The following is a 13,713-nucleotide window of genomic DNA, read 5'->3' on the forward strand; positions in this document are numbered from 1 at the left end:
GTGAACTATCTTCCAATCAACTGAATGAGTTTGAACCAAATGATTTTGAAGGTGGGAACTTACAATTGATTGACAACCCACAGTAAACTCTCCCAGCCTGTTGTACCCTCGTGTTCCAGCTGGTAATCATAAAGTTGTAGTAGCACTGCCAATTGCTCACGACTTCCAATAATAGTAGACACATCTTGAAGGGGTGACATAGGCCGGGGGAACCGTGTCACTATAAATAATAAAAGCAAAATACGTCATGTGGAAAATGGCAGTTTGGGAAGTTAGCTATTCTGTCAAAAGGAAAATAAAGTTCTACCTCCTAATCTTTATATAGCTTATTATAAACTTTACTGAGATGAATTAATTAAATCGTTTTTAGAAAAAAAAATTTTGTCACATTTTTTAATCTCAAAGTTAAGACTTTATGAAACTAAATAATTATAAACGAATACTGTAATGAATTAGTTTGCTAATGAGGAGTAAAATTTCACTTTAGGTTAAATCAAAATTGGCCCAGTGATATGATCTTAGCTAAATAGGAATTTAAATTTGGTATAAAAATAGAAATACTTGTAATTTCACCAGACTGTTTATGTCAATGGAATAGTAAATATGTTAAAATGTTTCCTTTGTGGAGTAATACATTAATAGGTTAATAGCAGGGAAAAAACTGTTTAATACCAGAGAATAATGATATAAAATACATTAAAGCTTCAGCTGACCAGATTTCCTAAGAATTTAATCTCTATTAATAAATGCTTTATTTAAAAAAATTTTCATATTTGATAAACATTAAGTTAATATAAAGTACTAAAACCAGTAACCAGTAAAATAAGGCATATTGTACTATAAATATTATAACTAGGGTCTTATGTATATACTTTTAAAATTATGTAAATAAAACATGGATATACACTAGTCTATTTTAAAGTTTGTACTGATGGGTTAGATCATAAGTAGATCCCAGGTTATTAAGAAAACACTTCTTGAGAGGTTGTTAAGTGAGTAAAGCATGCCAACAGCTGATTAACTGCTGATCAGAAAGTCCTAATGGCCCAACAACTCCTGCACAGAGGCTGACACCCAAAAAAGAGACAAATAAGGGTGCAGCATTTTCTCAAAACATACCAATGGTTCATGGTAATTATTAAAATTAAGAAAACAAAAAATGGACACATATGTAATACCCTTTGTAATACTTTAAGCAATAAAATAAATAAATTAAAAAAATAAAATAAAATTAAGAAAACATGAAATACACTTAATTTTTAAGATGCTTAAAGGCAATAGTAAGATGCTATTATCTGTCTATGGTGTGCAAGGTTTCTAATAATATACGGAGTATTACGTACAGATAAAGTTTATCCCTTGCTAGATGAGCTCTCCCATTTGCTATCGTAATACACAAACAAATAATTTGAGTAACATGGTATCCCTCACTAGCTGAGGTTTCTGCTTTAATTTTCACAACCTCAACTCAGAAATCAATTAAATTTGGATGGTGAGGAATATTTGTACTTCATATTTCTACATCCTGTCAAGGGACATCTGATATCATTTCAAATTATTGGTTACAATCTGCTATAATACAATGAAATGTTATTCCTTAAAAAAGTGGCAATTTATTAGAAAACAATGGAACAATGAAAAGTAAAACAGATATGTCAAGACTTACTGTAGGGAGAAATTAAAAGAGGAAATAAAAAAGACAGGAAAGTCCCTAAGCAGATTAACTGCCTTCCTGAGTGAGGGGCAGAACCTGAAAAGGCCAGCTCTGAGTGCCTTATGAAGACTAATCTTAAAAGTTTGAATTTTCATTCTCCTCAATAATATCACTTAAAAATATTTAAGCCTACTCTATCCATTCTCAATTTTCCAAGTAAAATTGACATTCAAACAGCATATACCATTTTTATGGTGTATTTTGTGCATCCTGGACACACTGATTTATATCCCTAAGATTATAGGTAACCCACACTTTGTTTTTAATATGAAAAGTTCAATTCTAAAAAAATTTAAGTGTCTGTTGCTGTTCTCAATGTTATATTCTTTTGTCTATCAGAAGACAGTAAGAGACAGTGATAATTTTACAAATCTGAAAAAGCTGAGAAGACTCTCCTAAATAGTAATAACTTGTCTATTCTAGGTGCAGTGGGGTCACCTACTGCCATTGATCAAAGGTCACTTACTCATTAGCTGGACACAGATAAGAAAATATTGGCTTTTGCTATCAATTTCACAAATTTCTGAAAATAAATCATATTCCTTCTTTGGGGGAAAAAAAAGAGAGAATTCTGCCGCATATGCTTATATTCTTTGCAAGGACATAGTAGGAAAGAATAACACATTTACCTTTCCCTAAATAAGATGAAACAGCTGGGGAAGAAAAAAGATAAAGTGGAAATGAAAAGCTTCATAAACTGGCACTCATAAGTACTAAGTAGATCTTTTTTAAATTCAGCTCTATTAATAAAATACTTATTTCAGTCACCAAAAAAGGTTATAAAAAGATTATAGATTATGAATAGAAAGTATAAAATAATACCATGAAGCTTATCCATAAAAGATGAAGACACACGACCACAAATTCCACACAGACTTATAATACATGTTAGTAAGTATGCTGCCATATAAAGTGATTTTCAAAATTTTAATCAAAAAAAATTCTTTGAGGAGTGAGGCTACTAATACCCTGCATCTCCCTTCCACAATTTTGGTTCAGTACCTTCTATCTGTGGCACTTCACCATGAAGCTTGGCTTTGCTGGAGAAAGGGGCATTCTGCAGCACGAATGCAAAGAGAGATGGGATCAAGGACTGCAAGGCAGAAAGATACATGTGGAGCTTATGTTCATCCAGCCCATGTTCTCCTTCCTGAAACATAAGGAGGTGAAAGCTCATTTTAGTCTTTTGAAATTACGTATTTATGATGCTCTTCCTTTCTGTGGCAAATAATAAAACCTTTAAGGACCTGTATACTAGACTCATAGCATAACACCTAATGGAGAGGTCCACAAATCATAATTTTTCTAAGTATGTGAAAATATGAAAAAGCACAGAAGTAACAGAATCTTTTATAAATGGAAAACTTCAGGGTGAACATTAATCATTTCTATTGGTATGGACCTTCTTTAATAGTGTTTTTTTTTTTAAAAGAGGGTCTTATTTTTAAAAATTTTATTAAGTCTGTATAAAGAAATTAAAGTGAAGCACAGGAATATTTTCAATGCTCAATGGCTAAACCTACAGCAGTGCTTACTACTTTCCCTCTCCTACTTTCTATACAGATTTGGTGACATCTGTATCTGATAGCATTGAAAGCATTTTAAAACAAGTGAACACATAGAAGAAATTTCAAAAAGAAAAAAAGAGATAACAGAAAGAAAAAAGAGTAAGAAGGATCAGTATATAACATTTAACCAAATGCTAAATATTCCACTCTAGTTGTTTATTTATAGTTTTACTTTAATCCTTACAAGGATTTATAGAAAAAAGTTCGATTTTAAATTATATATATATTTATATATTCACCTTGAGAGCAATTATAATGCTTTATGTAAGAGCCTTTATCCTAGCAGATCTTAAAATTTGGGGCAGAAAGGGCAAGAGTTGGAAGTCAAAGACTGCTATCAGATCCTTGTTCTGACATTTTACAGCTAAGTAACCCAAGTTACTTAAACACCTAATCTCCTCACAAAAACCAAAATACAATTCAAATGATTATAGGAATGAAATAATATATTGTATATATAAAGTATATAACTTAATGGCATATGATAGGCATTAAAGAAATGTTCGTTTTTCTTCTAGACTCCAAAATAAACTCTTAGTACGAAAAATAGATCAAAGAGTTTCTATTGTTTCAACTCTTTTACTTGGAAAAAATGAAAAGTTCATTTTAAAAGGTGAGGAAATGAACAACTGCAGTGAAATAAACACAGTTAAAGCATTTTGCCATTGTGTGAAGAAGAAAGCTTCAGAGACTCATATTTTAGTTATCTCTGCATTTTGGGACTGGACTTGATCCTTCAAAATATTTTAAGTCTTCAGAAAAGAATAGGAAGAGCCAGCTTTCTGAATAATGTATTAGCAAACTCAGATCATGTCCTTTCTCCTCTAGCTTTAGCAGAGCAGAACTTCCTCAAAACTCCCCTGGCTCCAGTCCAACAGAATCTTTAATTGGTAATTTATTAGAATGTTCATCTAAGTGGTACTTTCTGTCTTTGCTTCCCAATATTTTGTCAAGATGCTTTAGAACACACCTTTTAAATTTCTATAAACTACATAAACAAAGAGAATGTTTACCCTGAGAAGTTTTTCAATCTTGCTCAGCAATGTAGGTATAAGATGAGACTGTAAATTTCCAAGTTCTGTAGTCCAGGCAGCATAAGCTGGTAAAAATACTTGATGTGTTGCACTAACTACTCTTTCTGAGGGATCACCCAAGGCTGACAGCAACAATTCAAAACCCTGCCAAAACAACAACAAAAAGCAAAAAGCAGGCAAAATGTAGATTTTTTTAAAAAGAATAAACTTAAGAAAATAACTCAATAAAAAGTAGTAAGTACACATGGCAATACATTTAGAGAACATTTGAAGAAAGAAAGCCATCCATAATCCCACCCTTCCCATTTTCTTTAAAGAAAATGCCATGTATAAATTGATGAGGAAATAAAGGAGAGCGGTGGTAAACATGCATGCTTGTTGCCAGTTTCCTGTATAAATGAATCACAGCATTCTTCCTTCTGAATTGCAGAACTGAAACCAGGCAGCCAACCCAACTGGTTAAAGGGGACATAATTGCCATCCCTACTATAGATTATAGAGTATCTGAATCAGATTTGAAATATTATCTGGAATTTTAAAATGAAGTAAATGGGGTTTAATCTGAAAAACACACCTGTTGATATTTGTCTGGATCATCAATGTATCCCATAATGATACCGAGGCTTTTGATCACAGCTTCCCTTACCAAATCTGCCTTATCTTCCATTAACATTTGTTGCAACATTGAAAGAACCAAGGAGCTACGAATTTCTTTCTGAAAATAAGAAGAGGTTTTTGCTATTTATTTACACCAGCAGCAGAAAAATATGGAAAATGACAGATATCCACATATTCAAAATGCGGATTAAATATATATTAACATTTTCCTATGTTTGTTTCAAGTCTTCATTTTTTGAAGAGATAGAACATTACGAGTAGAGCCAAAGTATCACTATCCTCTCCCCTCTCCCACCTTCTTCTATCCTCCCTCTCTAAAGGTAGCAGCATCTATCCTGAATTCAGTATTAATCATCTCCCAGCATGTTTTATACCATTGCTAAATAGTGCAAACCCTTAGAGCACATTGTAGCAGGCATTTCTGGCAAGTCACCAAAGTCAACACTCTGCTATAAATGGACAATGAGTCTTCTATCACTACCTATTCAACTCAGAGAAAAGTGTTGAAAGTTATAACAGGAGGGTTACAAAAATTACTCTGGCAATCAAAGCATTTGCCTGATGTAGGGAGTGTGGAAACATAAAATCCTAGTGTTCCTATTTTTTAAAAAACTGAGAAAAAAATTCAAACAGGATAGTAAAATATGAAGTGGAAAAGTACTTTAATAAGAATTGCATTGCTATTCTCAGATGCTACTATTTAATATAATGCCAACCACTGTTGTGTCTTAATTTCACATAATTTTTTTCTCACAGTTAAAGAATGTTAATAGTTTGGCCTAATTAATGGCTGAAGCTAGAATGAAGAGTTATCACTATACAAAGTCTTGCTTTTCCTTCCCTTCTTTGTAACATTAATGTAACTTAATTAATTTATAACAATTCTTTAAACCTAAACTTGTTTAGTTCTTTTGACATATAATGGTTAGAATAAAATAAAAATGAAAGATGTGATCATTTTCATAAATTTACAGTGTGATTTGGTATGCAGAGCAAAGTCTGACATTTTTAAATGACCTAGTTTTTGTTTTGACTTTTTAGAAACATACATGTAATTTTAGCAAATTTTAGTTACATTTAGGTTGGTGAATATGCCTTCAGGTATAGCCTTGTTTATTTATCCTTTAGGCCAGGGGTCCTCAAACTACGGCCCGCGGGCCACATGCAAATACAAATATTGTATTTGTTCCTGTTTTGCTTTTTTTTACTTCAAAATAAGAGATGTGCAGTGTGCATAGGAATTTGTTCATAGTTTTTTTTTAAACTATAGTCCGGCCCTCCAACGGTCTGAGGGACAGTGAACTGGCCCCCTGTTTAAAAAGTTTGAGGACCCCTGCTTTAGGCTAAAAACTGCCCCCCTCCCAATGCATTAAAGTATCTTAGTATTAAGATACTTTAAATATCAGTCTAAATATTGGTTTAAAAATTAGCTTCTTATTTAGTATCAGCATGGACCATGGGACAGAGGTACATAAACTTCAGCTGGGTATGTGCTTCACACTGATCTAGGCTGAGGTCAACTGTGGCAGTTAGTTTCAGGATGCCCCAGGGAACTCACAGGACAAGTCAGGAGGTGTTACCACGCTGAGATTTTACATGACCAGTTACAGTGTGATATGAGGCCAGTGGAGATCCATGGAGGAAGCTTAAGTCTATTATTAATACTGCTTAGCATTCTAGTATTAGGAGCAGTGTGGAACAGCTTCCTTATCATTTGCAAGCATGTGATGTTCACCTTTATCTTGAAACTATAAATAATAGGACGCTCAAACTCACTCAAGTATATCTATCTATATGACTTGTCACAATAATGTAACAGTTTTTTCCTATAGGATAAACATTAAAAAATTTTCATTATGCCTAGTTCCTGGTGAATATATGGGAAAATAACTCCAAGGTACTGTTGATAGGACTATAAATCTATGCTATCTTGGTTGGGGTCAATTTAACACTGTCAAAATAAAAAAAAGCAAATGCTGAAAGAAGCAAGATGCAGAGTTATTAACAGTATGAGAAATTTTTAAAATGCACAGATACCCAAGCAAAAACCTGTAAATAGAGTTTACTGTTGGGGATATAGAACACTGTATATTATATAATTAATTTTGGGTAAGAAAATTTTAAAGAATATAAAAAAATTATAAAGCTGGTATAAGCATAAATTTTTATTTTCTGTAAGTAATAATTATAAAGTCTTAACACTAGATAGATATCTTTGGAGAAGATGACAAGGGCCAGAGGGGGGAGTCTTTTATTTTCATTTTACTTTTTTTCTGTACTGTATAACAATTTATTTTTTTTATTTTTATTTTTTTAAAAATATATTTTATTGATTTTTTATAGAGAGGAAGGGAGAGGGATAGAGAGTTAGAAACATCGATGAGAGAGAAACATTGATCAGCTGCCTCTTGCACACCCCCTACTGGGGATGTGCCTGCAACCAAGGTACATGCCCTTGACTGGAATGGAACCTGGGACCCTTGAGTCCGCAGGCTGATGCTCTATTCCACTGAGCCAAACTGGTTAGGGCAACAATTTATTTTTAACAACAAAAATATATTGTTACTGAGCGACACTATGGGCTACTCTTTTTTCTTTCCATTTTTTCTGAATAAAAAAAACACATTAAATTTTACTTAAAAAACACACAATTGTTTGACTATTGGTTTCTCACTCTTCACTAAAGGGCATGTTAATAGTAAATGCAGAGTTATCACTATAAAAAGTCTTTCCTTTCCTTCCATAAATAGCTCATTACTGTATAATTCCACTTTTGTATCCTTTTAAAAGAACAAGTTTCAAAAATGACCCTTTAAGACAGGAGTATTGGCTTTGAGGACCATAAGGCCTCTCTATTGCAACTACTCAACTCTGCTGTTGTAGGGTGAAAGCAGACACAGATAATCCATAAACACATGGGTGTGGCTGTGTTCCAATAAAAATATTTATAAAAACGGGTTATGGACTAGATTCAGTGTCCTGGCTGTAGTTTGTCAATCTCTGCTTTAAATTATGATTGTTTAAATTAAAATAATTGTGATGTCACTTCATTCTACTCCTAAGCACCCATGGGAAGATACCTAAAAGATACCTCATTCTTTGTGGTTGCAGACTCCTTCAATCATTTAAAAATAAATGAGCATATCAAAGAGAATTGTTTGGGTAAGTAATACCTATTGATATTTATCATCTTAGAAATTAAAACTAAGAAATATAAAATATGTATCAATTTATTTAAAAATAAACTCATTAGGCTAACAAATAATATTTTAATGAAAATAACTTCATAAAACAAAGCAATGAACAAGAATGGTGTTGTTTTACATTTTATTGCAAAATCTTTTTAATGTCTGACTTAAAAGAAGATATGTAGATTTTCTTATCTGCTCTGAATTCAATTGTTGTGATATTTTGTACTGGTTGAAGTATTTAAAAAAATATGGCCTCACACAGACATGCAATTAAAAAAGGGAGGAGTATTTTAATAGTCTTTTCTGATAAGAACAGATATTTATTTTACTTTGTACGCTCAAATTGGACAAGTGGTAGTTTCTTACAAGTTAGTTGCAATGTAGAATCTGAATCCATGATATGGTTCATTGTTAATAACAAGGTAAGCTCTTTAAAGTCTGATACATAAGATTCCATTGGACTATCTTGAACTTTGCTTCTAATTATTACCCACACACGAATTTGAGTATTTTACATTGGTCACTTGAGAAATAATGGACTGCAGAGTTATGCAGATATTCTTCAATATTGACACATTTTATAATAATATAAAAATAAATCACATTTGTTAGTATCACCAACGTACTCAGAAAAGAGTTTACATACTTAGAAACTATTAAGCTCATAGTGGCAGATAGAAGTTTTCCAAAATTCTTGTTCTCACTTAAAGTTCCAATTTTATCACTGGCAATAAATGCCATCTACTTGTTTTCCTTGAAGTGACAGGGTCATTTTCATGAAAATGCTTGACAAATACCAAAGTCTGAATAACCATAAATTGTTTGTCAATCAGTGGTCTGTCAAGTAAAGTCAGTAGCCCATGAAAAAATGTAGCTAGTTCAGCTCAGAACACAAACTACTTTGAGTGCTTTTCATAAAATAGCCAATAAATTTTATGCAGCAAAAAGGCTCAATATCGGTATTTTCTATTTCATCAAAAATATTAAAAACAGACATACACAAGAGAAAAGATTTAGGAGAATTAATAATTTGACCAAACTTATTTTTAAGTGAAATTGACTTTTTCTGATCAAACTTATTTTTAGGTGAAATTGACTTTTTCTGTAAGTGCATGGTGGTGAGGAATACAATTATTACCAGTATATTTGGGTGTCACTGCCTTAATTAGTGTTAATACACTGGCATTGTTTCCCATTATAACTTTTGCACCAACCGTGTAAATGTCAACATAGAGAACAAGACAAAACATGTTTTAATATTATTATGAAAATACTTTCCTCTTGATGGACCTCTTTGAAAGAATGTCAAGTGAACCCTCAGAGTCCTCAAACCTGCTCATACAATTGAATTTATTTACACTCATGCAAAATCAATGGCTAATGTGCCTGTCTGCAATGCCATATTATATCAATGTAACGCTTTCCTTTTTTATTCATCTTTTTCTTTTATTAGGACAGCATGCCCAAAGAGAATTTGGATTAAAATGTTTAAGACACTTGGGAAAAGGTTTCTCTATTATTTAAAAGGAAAAAAAGTTTGTAAAGAAAAAATGACAATTCTTACAGGAAGGTAAGGTGCCAAAGCTCCACAGGATTCTGCCACAAGCAGTCGTCTTTCTGGGTATTTGTGATTAATCTAGAGTAAAAAGCACATCAAGCATAAACAACATAGTCTTCCTTCCTCCAACAGAGCATTCTTTTTCACCACAAATCCTGTTAAAAATACAATAAAGCTTCTCTTTTCCACTCTGGGAATCCCTGTGTATATCTGAATCAGGAATAAGGAAATCAGGGAAAGACTAAAAAATGAGGTCACAGGGCTTATCTGTTAAAGAAAAAAGGATAAAGCAAAGGTGAAAATTTGGCAAGGTGTCTATTGTGGGCTTGCCTAAGACTAGGCTTTCCTTAGGATGGTGGGGACAACTTTCTCCTTCCACACAAACATTAGTATATTTGGAAAACCTAGCTTCCGAATACTATACTAGAGGCCCAGTGCACAGATTTGTGCACTGGTGGGGTCCCTTGGCCTGGCCTGCACCCTCTCGCAATCCGGGACCCCTCGGGGGATTGTCAGACTGCTGGTTTTGGCCCAATCCCTGTAGGCCAGGACGAGGGACCCCACCAGTGAATGAAGCCATGCACCGGGCTCTAGTATGCATATAAGATCTTTGGTTAATAATCTCTTCCCGCTCTCCTCCCTCCCCCGCTTCCTTCTGAGATTCATCAGTCTGTTACATGTTTCCATGACTGTGCGTTGAGCGTCTACCCCCTGGTGGTCAGTGTGTGTCATAGCTACCGGTCAAACAGTCGCTTAGGCATATATATATATATATATATGGTTTATGACAGGAATGACTCATTAGTCCTCTTTTGTAGCTAAGGCAGTGGTTCTCAACCTTCCTAATGCTGCAACCCTTTAATACAGTTCCTCATGTTGTGGTGACCCCCAATTTCATTGTTACAAATTGAACATAATTAAAGCATAGTGATTAATCACAAAAACAATATGCAATTATATATGTGTTTTCCGATGGTCTTAGGCGACCCCTGTGAAAGGGTCGTTCGACCCCCAAAGGGGTCGAGACCCACAGGTTGAGAACCGCTGAGTTAAGGGATTAAAAAATTGGTTAATCAATTATTTAACCGGAGCCTTAGACTAGTGATGAGATTTTGTTTTCAAAGTAAGCAGACTTTAATCCATTTATGTTTGCATATGCACGATGAAGGGACTTTGCTAGTGTGATGACTACACTGAATCAAAATAAAAAATAACCAAAAGAAAAAAGACATATGCTGGGTTTTGTTCCCATATGTCATCTTCGTAGAATATAAATTTTTCTTTGACTGGAAAAGAGGTATATCTGCTCTCATATTTCCATATGAAAGGTGACATAATTCATTAAAGTATTGGATGCCTAAAATTAGGAAAAGAAATTATATAGCAATCTATTGGGCAAAAAACTGGAGGTAGGCAGCTAGATAGATCCCTAATATCCATGTTTATTCAGGTTACAGAAGAGGTGGTGGTAGAAATGTTTATAACTGACATTTTTGAATTAAATTCAGAAATAGTAACCTCAAAGTAGAATGGTTTGAATGTCCAAGTGTGTTCTACATAAATTTTCATTTTGCTTTTCTTTAGTCTAACTCAGTGAGTCTCAAAATTAAATGTACATAAAAAAATCAAATGTATTAGCCACGAACAAACAGAAAATAAAATTTTAAAAATTCTATTTATAGTAATATCAAAAAGAAAATACTTAGGAATAAATTAAACAAAAAAGTACATAAATGATATTCTGAAAACTACAAAACATTGTTGAAAAAAATTTAAAGACCTAAATAAATAGAAATACATCTTAAATCCATGGATTGGAAAGTTTACTATTATTAGGATGGCAATAATCTCCAAATTGATCTACAGATTTAATGCAATCCTTATGAAAATTCCAGCTGGCTTCTTTGCAGAAATTGGCAAGCTGATCCTAAAATTCATATGACAATTCAAGGGACCCAGGTTAGCCAAAATAATCTTGAACTATGAGAACTAAGTTTGAGGGGGTGGGGATTATATTTGAGGTGATAAAATTGTTCTAAGATTGATTGTGGTGGTAGTTGTATAATTCTGTGAATATACTAAAAAACACTGAACTGTACACTTAGAGTGGGTAAATTATACAGTATATGAATTGTACTTTGATACAACTTATAAAGGAAGTGAAAAAAATTATAAAAGAATAATTGTCCAGAATTATATGTGTTGTTTCCAAGTTAATTTGACTCTCAGTGATTATTAGTCTCACTCTAAATTAGTATGTACAATAATCTATAGATGACATAAAAAATGACTATGCATAATATTCACTTCCAGATATAACTCCATAAAATTTTAAAAAGAAAAATAAATACTAAAAGAAACTGGAACAGAATTCTAAAAGACTATATGCTTTAGTGATACTCCAGAGACCAATATTTTTTAAGAATAAGTGACCATACTGCTATGAATAAGTAAGTAAGAAAGCCATCATTTTAAGATGGAAAAATAAGCTACTTAATTACCTAAACTTCAAGTCTAGAAAGTCAAGATTCTGAGTTCTACAGAGAACTGGAATATTAAAATTCAATATAAAACCGTAAGTATTGTTCATAGTGAGTTGAATTATAAACACTAAAATCTCCTACATCAAAGATTTACACTCTATATTCTCTATATTTTAACACATAACTATCAATATACATAAGATATTATTTCTGTTACCTACCTACTTACCTATCCACAAAGATACACACATAGCTTCTTGCTCTCCCTTGAGGTTATCAGGTTTACTCCCATCTCAAGGCTTTTGTATTTCTAGTATCTCACTTAATTCAGATCCTTGCCTAAACATCACTTCCTCAGAGATTTCTTCTCTGACCTCCCTTTCTAAAATAGCATTCCCCATCGCTCCCTAGCCCTTATCCTGCTTTATTTTATTAGAGGCCTGGTGTATGACATTTGTGCACTGGGGGGAATAGGGAGGGTTCCCTCAGCCCGGCCTGCACCCTCTCGCAGTCTAGGAGCCCTCAGGCTCATGGGGAGCGGGCCTAAGCCGTCAGTCAGACATCCTTAGTGCTGCTGCGAAGGTGGAAGAGGTTCCTGCCACCACCACTGCACTAGCCAGCTGTGAGCCCGGCTTCTGGCTGAGTGGCGCTCCCCCTGTGGGAGTGCACTGACCACTAGGGGGCAGCTCCTGCATTGAGCGTCTGCCCCTGGTGGTCATCATAGTGACCTGTCATTCTGCTGTTTGGCAGATTTGCATATTAGCCTTTCATTATATAGGACAGCTTATAACACTATAAAACACTATATCACTGATTTGTTTACTCTTATCACAACGATGTCTTTGTGTTTATTTCCCCATTGTATTCCTAGGCACTATCCAGTACTGGAACTAGTGTTTCTTAAATATTTGTTGGGAGAATGAATACTGCTAAACATCCCAGATCATCCTTAAGCACTATTAAATCACAGTGCTGGGCTATACAAATAGCAGCATAATTCATATCCCACATATTTCCTAATGGCATTTAAAAAGAAGATATGAACATTTATGATAACCTAGAATATAATAGCTAGGGGAAATCCCAATAGGTACTATTATTATTTTTAAATATATTTTCATTGATTTCGGAGAGGAAGGGCGAGGGAGAGATAGAAACATCAATGATGAGAGAGAACCATTGATTGGCTGCCTCCTGCATGCCCCCTACTGGGGATCGAGCCCGCCACCTGGGCATGTTCCCTTGACTGGAATCGATCCTGGTACCTTTCAGTCCGCAGGCCAACGCCCTATCCACTAAGTAAACCTGCAAGGGCGAACCCAATAAATTTACCTGCTCCCAACACTGTGGTAAAAGTTCAGCTTCTACACGCGTTGGTCCAACATGACGTGCAAATGCTACACAACCCGTCAGTATCATTTGCCTGAAAATAATACAAATAAATAAAAACGTATTTTTTTAGAAAGTACAACTAGGACTAAGGGTAAAAATGAGTCAGCTCTGTAATTCACATGAAGTACAATATTTTTGTATAATCAAAATAGACA

The 13,713-nt window shown here is 33.9% G+C and overlaps 1 protein-coding gene across 8 annotated transcripts in view; it reads right to left on the reverse strand.

The window, feature by feature from the left end:
- The window catches only part of RELCH (RAB11 binding and LisH domain, coiled-coil and HEAT repeat containing), a 96,785-nt gene that overhangs the window by 33,627 nt on the left and 49,445 nt on the right, over positions 1-13,713 (reverse strand). For 7 of the 8 annotated variants that reach the window (XR_004969878.1, XR_004969877.1, XM_036321554.1 and 4 more), the window contains 6 exons: positions 13,499-13,589; positions 9,690-9,761; positions 4,891-5,031; positions 4,296-4,460; positions 2,717-2,864; positions 64-220 (listed from right to left, as the gene is read on the reverse strand). Coding sequence is in view for 6 of the 8 variants with exons in the window: in XM_036321554.1 (XP_036177447.1) it covers positions 64-220; positions 2,717-2,864; positions 4,296-4,460; positions 4,891-5,031; positions 9,690-9,761; positions 13,499-13,589 (774 nt within the window). In the remaining 2 variants the exon portion in view is untranslated. The remainder of the gene's footprint in view (positions 1-63; positions 221-2,716; positions 2,865-4,295; positions 4,461-4,890; positions 5,032-9,689; positions 9,762-13,498; positions 13,590-13,713) is intronic. The other variant, XM_036321553.1, reaches the window with a different exon arrangement.

Source organism: Myotis myotis, unplaced genomic scaffold (genome assembly GCF_014108235.1).
Source record: "Myotis myotis isolate mMyoMyo1 unplaced genomic scaffold, mMyoMyo1.p scaffold_m19_p_9, whole genome shotgun sequence".
NCBI lineage: Eukaryota > Metazoa > Chordata > Mammalia > Chiroptera > Vespertilionidae > Myotis > Myotis myotis.